At 38.8% G+C, this 14,409-nt stretch overlaps 1 protein-coding gene across 1 annotated transcript in view; it reads right to left on the bottom strand.

Moving 5' to 3' along the window:
- Positions 1-393: 393 nt before the first annotated feature.
- Positions 394-14,409, bottom strand: part of ADAMTS12 (ADAM metallopeptidase with thrombospondin type 1 motif 12) — a 461,827-nt gene continuing 447,811 nt past the window's right edge. The window contains exon 24 of the mRNA XM_075214451.1: positions 394-1,940. Within this exon, the coding sequence (XP_075070552.1) occupies positions 1,801-1,940 (140 nt within the window). The 3' untranslated portion in view covers positions 394-1,800. The remainder of the gene's footprint in view (positions 1,941-14,409) is intronic.

Below are 14,409 nucleotides of genomic sequence, written 5' to 3'. Positions count from 1 at the left end.
ATGAATGCATCGTTAGTTATGTTCTGGTACTTAGTACCATAACTATAATGACATACAGCTACATGTAATTTTATATGGTAAAAATAAGTAACACAGGGTTACAGTTATGAACCACTTGGATAAAATAAAATAAACAAATATAAGGTACAATATGTATTATTGGTTATATTAAAGAGATGCCATATTTTTGCAACCAAGGTTATTTAGCATAATGAGCCAGACATTAGCCAAGAAACTAGAGGAAGTGATGTCAGAGAATGATGTCATTATGACCTGTTATGAATCTGTCTTAAGACTCTTGGTGTATATTTACTAAACTGCGTGTTTGAAAAAGTGGGGATGTTGCCTATAGCAACCAATCGGATTCTAGCTTTCATTTATTTAGTACTTTCTACAAAATGACAGCTGGAATCTGATTGGTTGCTATAGGCAACATTCCCACTTTTTCAAATCCGCAGCTTAGTAAATCTAGCCCTTTAGGTTTTTTGAAGTCTGAAGATCATTTTAGTTTTACGTTTAAGGGCAATAGTAACAACGGTATTTGCAAACCAATTATATGACCGGAGTGTTACAGAAACCTATTTCATTATTTCAGATAACAAAACTTTTTTACTATTTAAAAAAAAGTGCTTATTTGACCTAATTTGAAAAGAATGTTTAATTTGAAGGGAATAAAGGCCAATATTTGACATTGTTATACATCAATGTTAGTGCATTACTGATCTGAATAACATACCTAAAATAATTGAAATGTTTATATTTAACTTGGGCTGTCTAGGCATTGGTGTTAAAATTCTAACCTGCATGGCATTACAGTAAGTTTTTAACTTTTTAAAGTCTCCTGTTCCGTTTCAATTCCTCTGACGCCTGTTCATGCAGTTGGAATCTTACAGTTCACGAGATGCAGTTATGGGCCTGATTCATCAAGAAAAACGCAAAATAAACGTACATTGCTTTTGTTTTAAAATGCACGGAATTGGGACATACATACGTCTGTATTCATTTACAAGCGGATCAGGCGCTATATATATATATTACACAAGAATTACGCATGCAGTTCCACACAATATCAACTCCCTGTTTTGTCATAGATGCATGTTAAAAATGCAGATTAATGGCATTTGTGAATGTATCTCCATATCAATCTGTATATTAAATTAATATGTAAACACAATGTGACTTATATTTATTTTAATATGCAAGATGCATTGCAAATACCAGTGTGCACACAGTCTATATATGGTAACCATGCTTTATTTCCCTCCCCTACATCTGGTTGCCATGCACTAACTAAACAGGCAGACAATGACTGACAGCTTGGCAAAAATACAAGGTGTCAATTGGTTGATGCACGCACAGGGGCAGGGCCAAGGATGTCACAATATTCTCAGCTTTTTGACCTGCATCAGATACAAGATTTGGTAGAAGTTGCATGAAAAAGGTAATACTTTACTTTTTAACAGAGCTACAGTGGAAAATTACATTAACAGTGAACAATATACATTTATATAAAACTATTATGGTTTATATCTGAAAATTTTAATTTGGGGGTTTAACGGTCAATTTAAAAAAGGAACCCTATCAGTGGATTTTTTTGCCTGGTGAATCTCGGTACAGACACAAACAGCAAAATGATAATGCACTTAATTTAGAAAAAATCCATTAAGTATTAATTCCTGCATTTCACCCAACTGAGTATCTCTATTGTGTTCAGATACATTATTTCTCCGACACGTGATATTCCATTACTATTGATTGATTGCAGTAAACAGTAAAGACTGAATTCATGATAACAATGGCTCAGCCCTTTTGCAGAGAATCCTCTTGACTCGCACACGTGAAGCAGCATTGTGACTGAATGGCTTTCGAGGAACATTTCCCAATGGCTTTCACAGTGTTGCAGAAATTAATCGACAGCTTGTCTTTTTTGCATGGCACATCTGTGAAAAGTAAAAAAAAAAGAAAAATCATCTCTCAATTATTCTGAAGGTTTGCAGCTATCTATATGTGTGTTTCTTACTGCTGTCTTCTGCTTTAGAACATGTGTTCAATATTTCAATAAATACTGACGCTTGGATTATCTTAGCAGAGCACAGCAAAGAGGAAATGTCATAACACAATAAAGTATGAGCCAAAACTGTAACAATAATGTAAAGAGAAACAAATAAAACAAATACAAAAAAATACAGAAAAGGTTACTGTAAAAAGTAGAAAAATGTATAATTCAGAATCAACTTGCCAGAGACAAAAGCCAAATTGATTAATATTGTTTTACCGTGCGATTAATACGCCACGTGTTATGATGCGATCGCATGGGTTCATAACACACACATTTACATTCACACTTACACTTGTAAATAATCCACATTTATTAAGGTTCCAATCCACATTTATTTATTAGTAAAATGTATTAGATTGTTTATTTATGCATAGATACTACTGTAGTTACGGTATTTATGTTTCAGGTGTTTTAAAAGGTAAAAAGTTTGGTCTCATATTAAAGCTTATTTCACCAGCATTAACCCGGTTTGGACAGAGTAGCGATCGCAAGATACAAGCAATATGAGATTAATACTCAAAAGTACTTTGTGTGTGGGTCAGTTTGAACTGGTTATTCAGAGTGAAAACACGTAGACAACAGTTGGGGGAAGTTGCCCCTCACCCTTTGAAAGGATCAAATGAACTGACCTATGACCAGCAGGCAACTGGATTATCATTAACCCTGGACCAATGAAGACCTCACTAAGTGTTATCTGTATACACAGTGACATCATCAGTGTTTTTTCTATAATGAAGCTACATATAAGCATGCTGGCCATTGTTCTGCCTCTCTGATCCTGACTACATGTGACCATGACTGTATCCCTGGGCCAGGGTGAAGCACTATAAGGAAAATGTAATGTATTCTGTATTTTTATACTTTCCTACTTTTTTGTAACATCTTTAGTGAGTAAAAATGGCTTGCTGTAAATCCTGCTATATTTTGCTATTAAATATCTTTGTGCTTTGGAACCACAACAATAGCATTGGACAATGTTTTATTTGTAAGCAATAAAATGACTTTAATATTATGATTTAAGGTTAATACGGGGGTTGCCCAGAACCCGGTCCCCTATCCATTGAGCTTGATTCTCACTCATACTACAGCTCCACAGTCAAAACTGTGAGAGAGGTCTTCACCAATAACCTTTCCTGTAGACAGTGATGTTCTCACAGGTACTCAGATGTCTCCAGGACTTAAACTCAGCATTGTAAAAGTTTATCTTAGGTTCCATTTATTGATGAGGTATATATTGGCAGAAATCTACTATCAGGGCACTTGTGCTGTTATATGTAACAGGTGTCAGCGGAGTTGGTGATAAATGTTAAACCAGAAGAAGCTTTCAGACTTAACAATTTGGTAGTTTTGTTTCAGAACTAGTTGTAACAGATGATATATACATTTATATAGTTGCTCACAGTTGATAGTGACTGTAGCAGACAGGCAGTATGACATGCTTATGCAGTTAATGTACTTAACAATATTATAGTACATTAATATATGCAGATGGTAGTAAGTTTATATTGTGGACAATTTCAGAGAACAGGTTGCTCATATATATTTTTGTGCACACTATTTGTACCTCCCAGCCTTCACTGCTTTGTGTCCCATTTTGTGACATATATCGCACTTGGGCTTTTTGGACTTTGTACCTTTGTGAGTAATGTAGATCTTTCAGCATTAGTGTTAATGGGAATTCATTGTTGGAATTGCAGCAGTTTAGCCCGTACAATTTCTATAGTCAGTTTAGTATCATTTGACTCTAAAGCTACAACTACAAGTTCAGCAAGGTTTCTATACAGCAAACAAATGTATTTAACTATAATCTATTAACAGTATGACCCCTTCTATTTTTTCGAACTTGAATGATTTCACTATGATCTTTATTTTATGTGTTGGCAATAGGGTCGTAAGTGTCCCAGGCTCACCAAACCCTAAATCCAACTCTGCATTAACTTCAAAGGTCTCTAAAACCAGTGGTGAAACGGCTTATAAGATGTTGAATGCTTTTTTTTTCTTATTTGAGAACGGAATTCCAAAAACATGTGAGGAAGTTTCAAAGACTTAATTAAACAAGACAGGCTATTCAAAATATTGATCTCCTCCATCACAGGAATTCAGATTGATCAATTTCTGACACATGCAGTGAGCAGGATCTCATGAAGAAACTCAAAGTAGGTTTTCTAAGAAAATAGAAAAAGCTAGAAGCCTTTAGGGAACACGGACGCAGTTTCTTTTACAGTGCAAAGTTTCAAAAAGTAAAATATTACCTCTTATGTACTCTTTGTTGTATGGTGGGTCTGTCCATGGAATTTCAAGTTGTTGATTAAAATAAAAAACCCTCAAGTTTCCTTCAAAACAGAAAAATGTACTAATAAAAGAAGGTCCAGCACAAAATTCATGTAGCATGCAAATAAGATGACTGTTTATTGTACAACCACTGTAAGTGGGAGTATAGAATATAAAAAGTCACTCATTTCATGCTAAAGGGGGCTGATTGACATGGTATCATCATCATCATCATCACCATTTATTTATATAGCGCCACTAATTCCGCATCGCTGTACAGAGAACTCATTCACATCAGTCCCCGTCCCATTGGAGCTTACAGTCTAAACTCCCTAACATACAGACACAGACAGACAGACAAAGAGAGAGACACTAGAATCAATTTGATAGCAGCCAATTAACCTACTAATATGTTTTTGGAGTGTGGGAGGAAACCGGAGCACCCGGAGGAAACCCACGCGAACACGGGAACAACATACAAACTCCACATAGATAAGGCCATGATCAGGAATTAAACTCATGACCCCAGTTCTGTGAGGCAGAAGGCTAACCACTAAGCCACCGTGCTGCCCATCAGTGAAGTAAAATAATTTAGACAGGGTCTCTCAAGTTTAGGGTAGATGGTTAAATTGATGATAAGCCTTCAAAGTAGATGTCTAACTTTGATCATTTCCTTAAATGGTGGGTTACCTAAATTTTTGCACTGGGACCCTAAAGGACAAGGACAGATAATATGACAGAAAAAATTGCATCTGTTGCCGTTTCCCAAAAGTATCATTCAACTCGTGCTGGCGAATCGGGACTTGGTTATGGCAGGGCAGGATGGCGACATAGCCTATTTTGGTCCGATTTTCGATTTTGGATATATTGGGAATGTCTGAAAACCCCATATCTGTGCTCGTGGCTATAATGGTTCGAGTGCATGGCCAATGTTGGATATTATGCATAATGAATGACACCAGTACATTTGTGACATATAACATCGTACTATATGCTGGATATTACAGTATATGAGCTTATAACAATGTTCACATCTAGCAAAGTTGATTTTAGAAACCAAAGGCAAATGTTTTCATGATCCAGACCCAACCTACAGGCAAGTTCAATACACTTGTAACTGCTCCTACCCTGGTCCCACACAGAACATAACATATCATACCAATAAAAGAGAAATAAATCTGTTTTACACTGTAATAACTCTACCTGTGCTGCTTTAGGTATATCTAGTATGTTGCTAGAAAACAGACAGAAAATAGGGAAATTTTTTTTTTGGAAAAGGACCAAGGTCCCTGTGCCTGAAACAGGGGGCTGTTGGTGCCAGGGGCTTGCAATGACCCTACTGGAACCCTTGATTGGTATCATTACAGGAGTAAGAAACCACTAGCCATATCACAATATGTATCATGATGAGGCCAGGGAACTTGGAAGCAGTGGAGCTTAAATGACCATCAAGTGTTCAGCTCACATCCTACCCTTTGGCTACCTCCTCAACTGTATACTCTCTGCTACAGCCGAGTTACCCCTTTGTATTATGATATTTATTGCAATGCGGCTATTGGTCAGTTGGCCAATAGTTCTTTATTTAGTTAATAAGTCCAGAAATCTTTCATTAAAGGTTAACACACAAAAAGTGTCCACGTTCCCACAGTGACACTGTCACTCCCCCTTCTCTCAGTATCTTAATTCATGTCATATATATATATATATATATATATATATATATATATATATATATATAGGACATGTAAGCATACAGTCAACATACAACATAGTCTCATGTGCCAATATATAGTCAATATGCCCCATATCATGGGCAAACCGAGGGGGGTTTCCTAGTGCCTGGAAACACCCCTCCAAGCTTGGGGCACTGAATAATTGAGGTGGCTGGACCATGCTCCCGCTTCACACAGCTCTGCTTGAAAAGGGAGAGCTGCGTGCACCTAACAGTAGTGCACGCAGCATTGACCATGTATATTATAGGGATGGAAGAGTTGGAGAGGAGCCAAGCACTGTCTAAAATTATAACCACGCCCTCATGCATGCTGGTCACACCCACTGGTGGCGTGGTGTGGAAACCCTGTGTGCCCACCTCAGCATGGGTAGCAGAGTTGTTGCTCCTCTATCACCCTGCTCCTTCCTCTATTTATTTACACAGCAGGCATGTGGGAAGTTTGGGATGGAGGAGGCACAGGACATGTGGCCGGCCGATATTAATGCCATGCACCTAATGAGACTGTGTGACGTCCCAAACCAAGTGACACAGGGAGGGATGAGGGATTCTGGGAGTTGGCAGGTACGATAGGATAATACTTACAAGTAGCAGGGCGTTGCAGTGGATTAAAAAAAAATGGCTGCTAAAGTCAGTAAACCAAAACTAAATACAAGTTTATTGTATTGCTACACTGACTGTATTCATAGATTTGTGCAACTTTGATGTGCCTTTAAACTGTAAAAACTTCAGCAAATATTAGAAATGTAAAGAGGTCACTTTATAAAGAGAATTAAACCGAGAAAAAAAATGATTATTTTAAAATGTATGCATAGAGCAAAAGGATGTTCTCTACTTAACACACCAGGCACATAATTGTCTGGAGAAAAGCCTTGTCGTAAGCTGACTTCAGACATCCAAATAGTTTATAATCCATTTTGCACAGCAAGTCACAGTGAGTTTTCTTGCATGAAAAAAGATGTTGTTTGAAGTAACAACATTTGTTTTCAATACTCCATGAGTTGATAATCTGTTTCTCTTTGTGTCATTTCCACTTACTGATAAAGTAGTCTCTAAAGATTAAAGGGGGATGTTTAGCTTGAAACAACTTTTCATAGAGGAGCTTAATTTTTTGGGGTCAACTACACTTTCTTTCCTCTCTTGGAAGTCTTTGTACATAGTTTTCTTGCCATCGCCTTGTGAGAGCTCCGAGAAGGCCTATCGGCTTTCAAGAGGATAAAACTTGGACTTATATAAAGGGGAACTCCAACTAAATGTAACATTTTCACAATAACTCCCATGCCCACAGCTAGTGGAACAAAAGGCAGCCACTTCCACTGGTGCTGCAAAAGACACTTCTCCCTGACAGTTGGGTGAAGTTTGGAAGTAAATTCAGGGTATTGAAAGCTCTCTAACATAGTGGATTGGTGGCAGACAACAATTCAGCTGTATTGACGACCATTCAATGCCCTGGGTTATCTTCCAAATGTTTCCAGATGTCTGCATGGGGAGTTGTCGGTTACATTGCTAGTTTGACTGATTACCGCCTGGACCATGGGTGCCCTATATTGTTATTATAGGTTGAGAGGGTGAGTGATAATGTGAAGATATTATATGTTAGTATTGTATATTATATAACTGTATTGGTGCTCAGTGTAAGAGCATTGAATATTGGCAGGCATAGGAGGGGTTAACACTCTTAGCAGAGCCAGAGCAATGGATATGAAGCTGTACAAAAGCCTTGTTAAACCACATGATAGGAGCAAGTGCTATCCCAAAAAAGGCTTGAAGACCAGAGAGCCTGAGGTTCCCCCGGGCATATCAGAACGATCAACCTAGTAGATGACTGTCAGAAGGGGAAGAACTGGGCTTTTCTGTAGTCCCCACAAATCTTCACTGAAGAGCTGGAGCGAGCATGAAGACATATAAGAGAGAAGGACAGCAAGTAAAGTGGAAGTAGAAAGTGAGTAAAGGAGAGGAGGGGAAGTGATGGGGATCAGGAAAAGAGAAGAGAGTTGTGGCGGGATGCATAGACAAGGGAGGGTGAGGGTATGACAGCAGGGGGTGGCTGGGCTGGGGGACAGGGGGGCATCTGCACCCCAGGCCAGTCCCATAGTGGGTTATTTTGGGCTGGGTCACTGGGCCACCTACAATTGTATTCCTTTAAAGTAGGCTGCTGAGTCGTGAGTTGCCCCCCGGGCCAAAATTTGCCAGCCGTCCCCTTTATGACAGTATAGGAGGGAAGCGAGTGGAAGAAAAAAATGGGGTAAATATTAGGAAAGAGGTGGAAGGGAATGGAGATGTTCAAGAAAAAAAGCAGAAAGTTTGTTTAAAAATCGGTGCACTATAACTCTCTTACATGAACATAGATAATATGAACCTGAAAGGGACGTCTTAGAGCTAATAAAATAAAACTTTTAATCCATGTCATTAAAATATTATTGAAGTTAAAACAGCGAAATATATAAAAAGAAAAGTGCAAGTGATCAACAAACTATGCGTCATAAAATTCCTGGGTATACCTCATTCAGTCTCTTAAGTAATTTAGATATTGCACTTACATATATGATCTTAGGTTAAGCTGAATTCCTTGAGGGATAAAAATTTCCCTTTCATGCCATATATTTGGCTATTATATATGTTCAGCTTGCTCCTAATGGATAAGGTATAATGTTTCCTTCGATCCAGATGGCTACTGTATATAGTTGATGACTTCTAGTATATCAGCTGTCTCCACATACAGATTTCTAAGATGTGGGAAATAATAGCTGTTCGCCCGTTTATTGCTGGCCAGAAATCTTTACACGCAATCACAACATGAAAGCCGCAGTTAATATGGGGAGTGTATTGTTACCTGCTACTAATGCTCCAGACGAACTGTAGGTTTAATGGAGCTTAAAGACAAATCTTGTAGGCATACTCTTTCCATAGGTAGAATTGAGGTATAGCCAGCAAAAACGCCAACGCGCGTTTCGCTGGTTAGTGCTTTGTCCAGGCAATTGACAAAAATTCAGCGAAACGCGCGTCTTTGCTGTCTATACTTTTACAACTGTCTGTGATATGGCCTGCAGTGAGCTGTATCACTAAGATCAAAAAACATTCAAAGAAAATAAGAGAAAAGGATATTGAAAAGCACCAATCCGGTTATAAAGGCTTCAAAGACTTTCGGAGCTCTGTAAAGTCCATCTTAAAAAATGGAAAGTTTATAAAACAACTGTGGATTTTTCTACAACAAGCCATCCTCCAAAGCTGAGCATCTGTACAAGAAAAGCACTCCTTGGGGAATTCACCAAGAGCACTACTGCAGCTAAGACAAAGTTGCATTCTTCCCTGGCAGGTATGGACAGAGAAATTGTCCTTAGGACATCAATTTCCTGGGCACTTCCAAAACCTGTGTTTTTTGGGGAGTTGGCAAAAATAAAACCATTGTTGGCAATAATTTTACAGAAAGTATACCTGGCATACCTCATACCTAGTGGATGAAGATTAGATGACCTGATGGGACCAAGAATTAACTTGGTTGACTCAATCCTAGGAGCTATCTTTGATGCTAAACATCATCCAAAGAGAACTATCCCTACCATGAAAACGGCAGCAGGATCGTAATGTTATGTGGATGCTTCTGTGCTTCAGGGGCTGGAAAAATTGTCCAAATAGTGGACAACATGAATGGGATAAGATATAGAAACATGTTTTGGAGGAGAACCTGCTGAAGTCTGCAAGAGACCTAGGACTTAGAGAAGATTTTTAATCAAGTGGTATAACGATTCAATGCATACAGTAAAACTGCAGTGTCCAGTTGTGCACAGTTTGTAGAGATGGGCCCAAATAGACCCACAGGTATAACTGCAACTTATGATGCTTTTTCAAAGTATTAAAACAAACGGGTAACTGCTTCATACAATCAGTGATTGCCTGTTTTTATTTGTAATTCATTCAAACTTTAGAGTATTTTATGTTGATCAGTGGATACAATTCAAGTATAAATCAATCTGGATTCCATGATGTAAGGAAATAAAATCGGAAAAAGGAGTAAATACGGTTTTGACTATTGTGAAGATTGTGCATATTTGGTTTAGATTAACAATGCAAATGCGCAAAAGTAATAGGGTGTGCTGATGTATTTGCATTTAATCCTGCCATTCAAATATGTACGTCAAGGTTTCCATTATTCTACTTAATGAGTCTTTAGAACAGACGTTGGGGAAAATTGTAATTGTACATTGAAGGGAAGGGGATTAATGGCCTAACCCTTCCCCAGACTTTTACTTTGGTGCCTCCCTTGTGACACATCAAGTGAACACCTCAGTTGTTGAAATATAGGTTTACTTTGACAAAATGGAAAAAGAATTAAAAAATCTAGGTACCAACATATTAAAAAAGTTTTCCTTTGTTATGAAATAAATTGCAAACTCAAAATGTATTTCAACTTACTCACGCCATTTATTTATATAAAGAGGAATATATGCATTCTTTGGGATTAAACTTGTATGCCCTGATTCATATCCGAACACAACAAAAAAGCACAGAACTTGAGAGTAATTCCGCCCGTATTAAAATCTGAGAGGATCCTGAGATGTGTGACGATTTGAGTCTTGGTAAAGTACGCTCTACTTAAACGTCAAGTGCCGCATGTTAACAGACAAAACACAGGGCAGAATAAACACATGCATATGTGCAATATAAAGTCCCGTCAATGCACAAAGCACAAAAAAATATTTTATATAATAAAATAACAACTCATAATACTGTAATCGCAGTGATCTATCAACAATTAGCTTTTATTTTTCTAGAGCAGTGGTCAGGGAACTTTTTTACCTTTTATCCCTAAATATATTTAGATACGCCGATGTTAGCCCCTTGATTTGAAAAGAAGAAAATCATATATTATTAATTATTGGAATTCAAAATTTTATTGAATCTATTCAAAATTTCTTTGAAAGCTTCAACTTCAAAACTTCAGGTTTTGGAGAAATGATGTTGCTTCATTTTTGACACGAGAGCATCAATATTGGGGCATTTTGATGTCAGAGCAATTTGGATACAGTCTTCAGCGTCCAAGCGATTTCTCTAGTTTGTTTTTATGTTCGTTAGAGTGGAAAATCCTTGTTCGCAAAGGTAGGTTGTTGCAAAAGGCAGCAACTTTTTGATTGCCTCCTCATGTGCAATTTTGAATGCCTTTGCAGCTATTGACATCCAAAAATATGAAAGATCTGCTTTGTTTTCAAATGCAATACGTGCTTCATTATTGCATCGAAACTCAAGAAGTGCCTCTGCCAACCCTTGAGGCTCTTCTGGTACAACAGCAATTTCACATTTAAAGGGGTCTACAATCCAACTGACAGCATGTGAATCAGCAGCATTACCCCCCAGGAATTTAATTTTTACCCCATTTGGGGTAATTTACCCCTGTTCCCTGACCACTGTTCTAGAGCAAGTTAGACAATGAAAGCAAGTATCTGATTGGTTGTTGTGGTTTAGTATGGGTTTTGCACATGAACGCACTATTCTTAAATGATTCCTACTGTTTTACTTGTCCTGTTTCTGAAGGAGTGGATTGTCCTTAAATCCAACCAAGCTGCTCTTTAAGTATGAAGTGGTTCAGTAGATACCTGCAAGTCTCTAAAACAGTATTGTAATTCATCCACAGAAAACATCAAGTATCGTCCTAGAGCAGGCGGCGTTCGCAACAGCCTGAGGCCAAGAATCCAATCTTGTATCAAATGCTACAAGTCTGTCAGCCTTTCTTGCGATCAAATCAAAGTGTTCTATTTGCAGAAGCTGTTGGGATCACAAGCTGCCAAGCACGGTGTCTAACAGGAAGCACGTCCCTTGTTATACATGTGGATAAAGTAATTGGAAACCAACCTTCAGAGAAAAACGAAGATTTCACACAAAGCCTATGTTGTTTCTCTTCTATATTCTTTTAAGCTGGTGATGTCTAAGGACATTGCAATGTAAAAAGAACAAACTCTTAAAAGATAACTGCTACTGTTACGGTAATTCTGTTCCCATGATCTACTCGCTTGATACACAATTGCAAATTAATACATGCTTAAATGCTGTAGAAAAAAAAAATAAACTCAGAAAAAATCCTAAATATGAGTTTAAATAAGTTTTATTACCTAAAAATAGCAGAAGATATAATATATTGTATATAATATTATATATTTTATTTTGGGGGTGTGTCCACCCCCCCCCCCCCCCCCCAGTGAATAATAGTTATTTTCTGGGGGCAATCACCTTTATCATTTTATGTAGATCAATAAATAAATTATTTTTTTCAATGCTTTTCTTCTGTTTTCGCCATCCTAGCATGAGTGGTAACCTCCTTATTGTATAGGGTGAAGGGAATTTAAAGCAGAGAGAGAGAGAGATATAGTAACTTACAAGAGTCTAATGCTTCTGCCCATAAGTTCCGCAGTGGAATCCATGTGCGATCCACTGACAGGAAGTTTGGCATTTGGAACGCACAGGGCAGGAGCATCAGACTTTTGTAAGTTACTATCTCTCTCTCTCTCTTCAGCCCTTAAACGGAACTTAAGGGCTGAAAGTATGGAGGCAGATAGTGGGCAGCTGCTGCGCCCCCTTGGCCTTGCGCCCTGGCGACGGCACCGCCTGCACCACCCTTGTTACGGCCCTGGCTGTACATAGTAGGTGGCATATGTAAAGCTAGGTACACACTACAGAAAAAGTAAACTATTAACACTATACCAACGACAGGATAAATTAAAAAAAATCCCGATCAGGATAACGATTGACGTGTACATACTATACACGATTATCATCAGATCTCTGCTCTTCATCTGTGCCAAGTGCAGAACTGTAAGCTGGCTGTAAATACAGTGTGACAGCTTTATCTCTGGCAGCTGAAGGTTAATCCCAGGAACAGACGCTGCTCTAATCTCCTCATACTGCGATTCCCATGCACTCTGGTGATGATACTCCAATATAGTGTGGGACGTCGCTGGCTGCAAATACAGTGTGACAGCTTTAGCTCCGGTGTGAAGCTTAAACCCAGGAATGATGCTGCACTAATCTTATCTGTTCTAGCCAGCACACAGAGGGTTAAGACTACATGTGCAGGGGGAGAGAGGGGGGCACAGCCCGTACCATTGATATCAGTCTCTTCTCTAAAGGAAAACCTTTGAGGATATTCTGCAATGCTGCATGCCCCTTTTCCTGCCTGTTCTCCGTCTCTGACAGCTACTGGGGGCCTCCGCTGACAGCCGCAGACAGTTGACAGAGACCGTGGATCATGACAAGATCAGCAGCATGCAGACAAGGTGAATGAGACCTGCCACTCAGGGATCCATTATTGGCCGACAGTCGGTTGAATTCATACACACCGCAGGATCAGAAGTTGATTGGAAGATGATTGGTTGGAAAATATTATACAGTACGACCAACCAAGTGAAACGATGATCGGCACTTTGGGGCAACTTTAGATCATTGTGTAAGTATACACACTACACGATATTAGGCCAAACAGTCGGATGTTGGCTGATTTGTCCAATTATTGGACGAAAAACCTGTAGTGTGTACCCAGCCTAAGTTCTGCAAAGTGTGGTAGCTTCAGCATGGAATAGGCGAGAGATAAAAAGTGCATAAGCAAATGCCTTGCATCGCTGGACCTCATAGCAAAGTTTAGGTAGAGATCCGTTGTACCCTCCCAGGACCCCCACTTTGCTCTGTAAAAAGCACAGCGGGGGCCTCTTCTGAGTATGAGCAACGGACGCATGCTCGCTTCAGAAGAGGGCTTGTCTCTTCTCCTCTCAGAACAGAACGGAAGCCTTGGGGTTGATATGGGGGCCCCAGTGGGTGCAGGGAGTCTCTAGCGGTGGGACTGGGAAGGGGGCATCCACATTAACGGGCACCCTCTGACCTCTGGGTCCATAAGCAGCTGCACCCCCAGCACCCATGAAGGTGCCACCACTTTTAGAGAGGCAAATATACTGTTTAGAGAGAGACGACAGGTACATTTTTGTTTTGTGCCCATACCAAATGAATGTACAGATAAGCAAATTTGTGGTTCCGTTTGCAGAACTTTTAAGGATAAAAAACTAATTATTGTATTATTGTTATTTCTTTTTGCATCTTTTTTTAATAAAAGACAATATTTTAACAATTTTCAGTTACTTTATAATCCCCAATGAGCCAACTTCTGCCAAATCATTTATAAGTTAATTTGAGACCTGATCCTATCTTCTCTTTTTTTGTGAATGTTTCATTCACAAAAATGTTATAAATGTAGCTTTAGATATATTCTGGAGTATAAACACTGCAGGTTACCAACAATTCACAAACATAAAACCCCATGAGTCAGCAATCCATGGACTGCCAGTTCTTGTCTCCGTTATTTGGATGTGTG

This window comes from Mixophyes fleayi, chromosome 1 (assembly GCF_038048845.1).
Source record: "Mixophyes fleayi isolate aMixFle1 chromosome 1, aMixFle1.hap1, whole genome shotgun sequence".
Classification (NCBI taxonomy): Eukaryota; Metazoa; Chordata; class Amphibia; order Anura; family Limnodynastidae; genus Mixophyes; species Mixophyes fleayi.
This window is presented reverse-complemented; position numbering and strand designations above follow the sequence as displayed.